General features: G+C 35.4%; 1 protein-coding gene across 1 annotated transcript; it reads right to left on the bottom strand.

The window, feature by feature from the left end:
* Window positions 1-6,123: 6,123 nt before the first annotated feature.
* Window positions 6,124-6,620, bottom strand: LOC149171423 (SKP1-like protein 3). The gene is made up of 2 exons (XM_089425968.1): window positions 6,333-6,620; window positions 6,124-6,231 (listed from the first exon to the last, which is right to left on the bottom strand). Exons 1-2 carry the CDS (start codon window positions 6,618-6,620, stop codon window positions 6,124-6,126), a joined length of 396 nt encoding a protein of 131 aa, XP_089282094.1.
* Window positions 6,621-7,075: the final 455 nt, after the last annotated feature.

The raw sequence follows: 7,075 nt of genomic DNA, 5'->3' as shown, positions 1-7,075 counted from the left end.
CAAAGCATTCAACCCTTTGAACTGAAATTTTTTCATATCTAAAACAAACTACAGTTCATTGGGAAAGCTTCCTATATGTTTGCTAGAAAATTACACAAAGCATTCAGCCCTTTGGACTGAAAGTTTGTCATATGTGGAACAATTTAGCAACAAACAAGTTTCATCCTCAAAGGGTTGTTTAATGAAAAGAGATCTTGCAGGTAAGTCAAAATCCCTTTCCTTAAACAAATCAATTCTGAGGCCTGTGGGTTATGGGCCCACAAAGCCTTACCAGAAGCATTCTAGGCTTTAAGACTTTTAAAATATAATTGCAGACTTACATTAGAATAGGATCCAATATGACTATCGGATTCAAGCCTTAACCTCGCAGCCACACATAATACAAAATACACAGGAAACCATGTAAATCCCGCTCTGGTTCCCATATATGGACTTCAAAAATAATACACCCGCCTTTATATATATCGACGGGTACGTTCCTTTTGTCACTCCTCAGCATCGCACTGATACTCGACTACCGACACCTTCGATCATCGATTGGTTTATCAGTGATATCGACATATCACTATTGCTACATTTCAAAGGCCTTTTCCAACCGGCTCAATGCGTCGACTCAATATGCATTCCAGACCCAATAAGGGTATAGGCCAAGATTTATGACATTTCAGGTCCGCTTTATGGATCCGCTAAGGGGTTTTTGCCATTTCTTTGTGTAAATGGAGTTCGTTTCCTTTGATGGATTCTCGCCTAAAACATAGTTACTCTGCCACTCTCCATTAACACGCATAACATTCATATAAACACGAGGTCTTTGGATCGCCATCGATCCTTCCGTGATCGATGGTCGATCAACATGCATTTACAATTGGGATTTCAATCCTCCCGCACACATATATAACAGAAGTGAAAGACTTAATACACAGACATGTAGAAACTCGCGAAACACATATTTATTATATACAGTACAACTAAAACATTTCAACCTTAACATGGGTTCTTCCCCGACTACATCAATCTAACCACTGATTACACAATCTATTCATGTCGCTATGTGTTTCCCTCTATATATATAAGGAAGCATTGTTGGATCGGATCATGAAAGGATCCGATCAACCCTCTAATAAAAAGCCCTTAAAGCTCTCATTACATGCATGCATACAACACATGGTAGATTACATTTAGATCAAGTCTTTGAGACTTATCACTTCCATCTTTAAATCTGTTTTAAAATAGATTTTCCCCTGTTTTGCTCCATGGTCCACGCTGTCCTCTCTTTGTTCTGCTTCAGATTCCTCTTTGATTAGGGGGGTTAGATGCTCCTGCATCAGACTCCCAAGGCACAAAAATTTATGACCTCCTGGTCATATGCTTCTCCTTGTCCTTGGCAACTCTACCCACTGCATTTCTTTAGTGGAACTGCCTTCATGGTCTTCTGTGAGCTGTAACCAAACCTCTACAGTAATAGTCTTCCTTTCTTACACGATACCTCACCAAGCCCTCCTCACTCGGTCTTTTGGCATCCTTCTGGTTCTCTCCTCTGGAACCATATGATCACACCTTTCTCTAAGTTTGTTGCAAGTCATCTTACCTTCTATTGTTGCTATCTGCATGACAGTAAGACCAAAAACTCTCCAATTTTAAACAACTATACCTCCTTTTGCTTCTTCTTGCACTCCTTCACGTAGAATCATATTCTACTCTGATACCACTTGATGAAAAGAGATCTTGGGGGTAAGTCAAAATCCCTTTCCTTAAACAAAACAATTATGAGGCCTATGGGTTATGGGCCCACAAATCCTTATCGAAAGCATTCTAGGCTTTAAGCCTTTTAAATTATAATCACAGACTTACATTAGAAGCAGAGCCAATATAACTATGGGGTTCAAGCCTTAACCCCGCAGCCACACATAATACAAAATACACAGGAAACCATGTAAATCCCGCTCCATTTCACATATATGAACTTCAAAATAATACACCCGCCTCTATATATCGACGGGTCTGTTCCTTTTGTCGCTCCTCAATGACACTCCACCTTTGACCTTTGATACCCGACTACCGACACCTTCGATCTTCGATTGGTTTATCAGTGATATCACCATATTCACTCGTCGGCCGTTGGCTTTGATCACGCTCCCGCTATCTCTTAAGTCCCCAATTGTGATTATCGATTAGACTCGCATCGTCGATCTGCTTTTTGATCCGACGTTTGTGATTTAATCGCATATCGCTATTGCTACATTTCAAAGGCCTGTTCTGACTGGCTCAATGCACCGACCCGATATGGATTCCGGACCTGATAAGGGTATATGCCATGATTTATAATATTTCATGTCCGCTTTACAAATCTGCTAAGGGGTTTCCGCTATTTCTCTATGTAAATGGAGTTCGTTTCCTTTGATGGATTCTCGCCTAAAAAACAATTCCTCTGTCACTCTCTGTTAACACACATAACATTCATATAAACAAGAGATCTTTGGATCGCCATTGATCCTTCTGTGATCAATGGTCGATCAACATGAGTTTAGAATTGGGATTTCAATCCTCCCACACACATATATAATAGAAGTGAAAGACTTAATACACAGACATATAGAAACCCGAAAAACACATATTTATTATATACAGTATAGCTAAAGCATTTCAGCCTTAACACGGCTTCTTCCCCGACTACATCAGTCTAAGCACTGATTACACAGTCTATTCATGTCACTCTGTGTTTCCCTCTATATATAAGGAAGCATTGTTGGATCGGATCATGGAAGGATCCAATCAACCCTCTAACAAAAAGCCCTTAAAGCTCTCATTACATGCATGCATACAACACATGGCAAATTACATTTAGATCAAGTCTTTGAGACTTATCACTTCCATCTTTAAATTTGTTTTAAAATAGATTTTCCCCTGTTTTGCTTCATGGTCCATGTTGTCCTCTCTTTACTCTACTTCGGATTCCTCTTTGATTAAGGGGGTTTAGATGCTCCTGCATCATTTTTCATCACATAGAAGACACGTGTGTTCTATTTTTTCCATTTGTTCCCACCTTCTTGTTCCAATTTCTAGGTTTTTCAAACTCATATTTATCCTACATGCCAATTGTCTTTCAAAGACTGATATGGACATAGGTCAACGTTTGTATTCCTCATATATAACCATAGGATTTATTTCCATACTATAGTAGTTCATACGTTCCTTTGTCTTTTGCCAAATTTTCTCACTTACATTATGTTGAACTATATCTCTAATAGCAACTCACAAATGATACAATGATTAAAGTTATAGATAATTCAAGACCAACTACTTGTGGATATGGGTATGTGCAAGCATGTAATATATGGACCCAAACGTTAGAGACGAGAGTGAATGAAACCTGGATACAAAGGTTATGCTTCCTTACATTGACAATCTCCATCATCAATATTACAACGTTGTAAACATCGACCTGCTTCGTAGCAATATATCCATTAAAATGTTCTAGAGGCATGTACGCCAATGTCCGAGCTACCTGGATAGATATTTGATGCTTTTGACAATTGTTCTCTGCTATTGAATTCTAGTCCTATTCTTGAACTGATTGTAAATTCTTAAGAGCCACGGTGCAATATTGTGTTGAAGTGGATAAGGGGCCTTCTGCAAAAACTCTTGCACGACTGCTTCCATATGCCAGAACCACCATTGTTTAGAGTATGGTGGGATGGAAGTGCACAAGTCAAGAAAGGGACCTCGTATTCTCCATAGAGGACAACAACTTCACCTACTTCTTACTCTTAAAGAGCCCTCTCCCCTCCATTTAAAAAAGAATCAATGTTTTGTCTCAACTATATTTTCTCTACTGCCGATTTCAATGGTTTATTGGTGTTGGCAACTTTCGTCAAACACTTTTTGTTAATCCTATGTGGAAGTATTTTTTCTTAGAATGTGCTCGCAACCTTTTGTACAAGTGATCTTAAACTACAAAAGTAATTAGTCCAATTATCCCTCTAAATTGTCTGTTAATTAACAAATTTTGCTTGAAATTTTGAGTTTGGCATTTTGTCAAACTTTTTTTGGGTTTGTTGGTTTATGCTTGATTGAATGGTTTTCTGGGACATAATCTCTTTATTTTAAACTTAGTGGAAAATGATTGCCTAATACACCAAATGCAACAATAACCCTAAATCCAAGCAATTTAAGAGGAAGTAAGGGAGAACATTTTATGAAACACAATTATAATGATATGATCTTTGTTTATTCTTCACATCCTTGTTGTAAATGTAGATTTAGAGTTTGAATGCACCCAAAACTTGGAATAAAACTTAGTTTGACTTTCTGGAGTATTTCGCAACCTCTATACAATAGTGGGTCACCTATACAAGGAATATTTAACTAATGTTTTCACTCAACAATGAGGAAATGAGGTGAACATTTAGCTTACTGTTGGCCACAACCTCAAGAATATGGTTCCAATATCCAACCTTAAGAAAATTATGAGTTATTTTTAGTGCACCCTCACTCCTCCATACCAAGAATCCCTTTTGTGTAGTGGAACGCCCCAAAGCCTGATTATAATTTAGTATTCATGCGACTACAAGAATGGAATTCCTAGCCAAAGGAAATGTGCCCAATCTCAGCCACATCCTCTATAAAAATGCAACAGTCAGTAAGCAGTAAATCAACCTTCCATATAACTCAAACATGCCCTAGAAATATGTCGAAAATCACCCCCAATAACAATGATATAGCTTGGACTTTGTTTGATTTAGAAATATATGGGTACAAACTTCTAAATTGCTTCCAATTCGCCTTTGCCTTCAAAAATTTGACCCATAGTTTATTCAGTCAACAAAAATCACTACATTGAGGGTTTGTGCCTCTTCTCCTGTCATTTGATCCTTTGATTTCAATTGTCATACCAGCACATGAAGATTTCAAACTAGTAACATGGAAATAGGGTCATAAATACATATGATTCCCTTCTTACCCCTTTCGCCCGATTCTACAAAACTAAATGCATCCTTTAATTTTGCAAGAATATCCTTCGGAATCAGCGTCTCCAGCTTCCGTGTTAAAAACTCTTTCATAGCTTCAAATCATTGTGAAAGGCTTTATACGTCTAATTGCTTCATTAACTATAGTCTTCCCATAGCCCTCTTTAAATGACGATAAGGCTACTAGTATAAATTCAACCTTAGGCAAAACTGTTGAAGAAGTCGGATTCACTAAACACACACAGCTTATAATCACCCATCGCAGTTTTTGAAAATAGCTCTGCTTAGACTTTGAATACAGTTGCAGAGAGCAGCAACCGCCACAAAACTTCACGCAAAGAACCATTATGCTCATGCTAGAGTCATGCTAGAGTCAATGAAGAAGAAAACAAATTGACTTAATGGAAATTAAAAAAAGAGTTTTGAATTTTATTACAACCTTAAGTTTACATCACTAGACGATCATATAAATTAAATGTTTCATAAATATAGAAGTACATAAAATGAGTTAAAATGAGTTACGTGTGGGAGAAAAGAAAGAAAGAAAAGAAAACAGTTCCAAAAAATTGAATGATTTATAAATAATTTTCAAAACAAGTAAGAAATAATAAATTTGTGAATAACAACTTAAATTAACATTTTGATATTTATTGTCTTAAGTTATTATAAATAACAACATTATTGAAAATTTTGATATTTATCTAAATTTAATTTATAGATGAAATGAAACTAATAAATATAAATAATTTTATAAGATAAAACAATCATAATTATATAATAATATAATTTGCAGTTTTATAAAATAATATCAATCATGTTTTAAAATTCACTAAAAACAATATGATGGAATATAATATAAAAGGATTGATATAAAAATAAAGAGTAGTTTTATGTGCGACTTTTTGGAAAGTTTTCAGGTTCATTAAAATCACAAGTTTGACAATTGGGCTGTTCCCAATAGAAGTGCATTAAAGATTTTTGAGGGTGTTGAATCCATATATGCAGTAAAAAAACGAGTTTGAACAACACAAATCAAGATTTAGCCATAAAAATTTTAGCCAGAAATCCACCGAAAACTCTAAAATATCAGACCTAAAAATTACTCCAAAAAAATATCAAACTAACTAAATACAACTTTTCTTTGATTTAATTATTTTTATATAAAAAATTCATCACTCTCGATCTCGGGCCTTGCAAGGATTTCTCTTTCCAATTTCTCACTTGACAAATCCAAAAGACTCTGCATAGCAAGAAAATCTGCTGCCTGCAATAACATAATATAAAACATATCAACCAGCATTCAATTACATTACTTATTGACTTTTAAAAAGATAATACTCCACATTATTTTTATGATAACATTACCTTTATTATATCCCGCAGTGTTGATATGTCCACGCTGATAAAATTCTCATCCCACTCTTTAATTTCACGTGAGGTTTGAGTTGAGTTGCGTAAATGATAGTCATAGTATTGGATCACCTTTTCCAATATTGGAGTGGATACGTAAACATGCACAGTTGCATGAGATATATCGATGAATTCTGCCATATTCTTTATCACTTTCGACTCCATTGCAATTTCTCTGCCCACCCGAAAAATTTCTCCCTCAGATGTTTCCAGTGCCACTGTGTTGACCATATCGTTTTCCATTGATCGTTCGACTCAGATCCTGCGTCCGAAGTCAAAGGGTACACATACAAATTAACGTCCCAAGTCAAAGGGTAGAAATACAAATTAACGCCAGCTGAACTTAGATATTAATCTGCAGTTGAGAGAGAAATATAAAACATTTAGAAATGGATTTTATATATATATATATATCTCAGAGTTTTTTCACTCACCTTTTTCCACCACCGACATATGTTATGATCATTCTTAGTATTTATTTTATGTTAAATTAAGTTTTATTTTTGTAAGTTTGGTGGGACTACATTTTTATTATTATCGTTATCATAATCTTCTTAAAGATCGACATACATGATGATCATCGAATTATTATTATAATAATGTGAAATTATGATCATTCTTACTATTTATTCTATGTCAAATTATGTTTTTTATTTTTGTAACCTTGGTGGGACTACATTTTTATTATCATCATTATG

The sequence above is a fragment of the Pinus tabuliformis genome, chromosome 4_2 (assembly GCF_031772625.1).
Source record: "Pinus tabuliformis cultivar Carrire ecotype Pingquan chromosome 4_2, CPIR1, whole genome shotgun sequence".
NCBI lineage: Eukaryota > Viridiplantae > Streptophyta > Pinopsida > Pinales > Pinaceae > Pinus > Pinus tabuliformis.
This window is presented reverse-complemented; position numbering and strand designations above follow the sequence as displayed.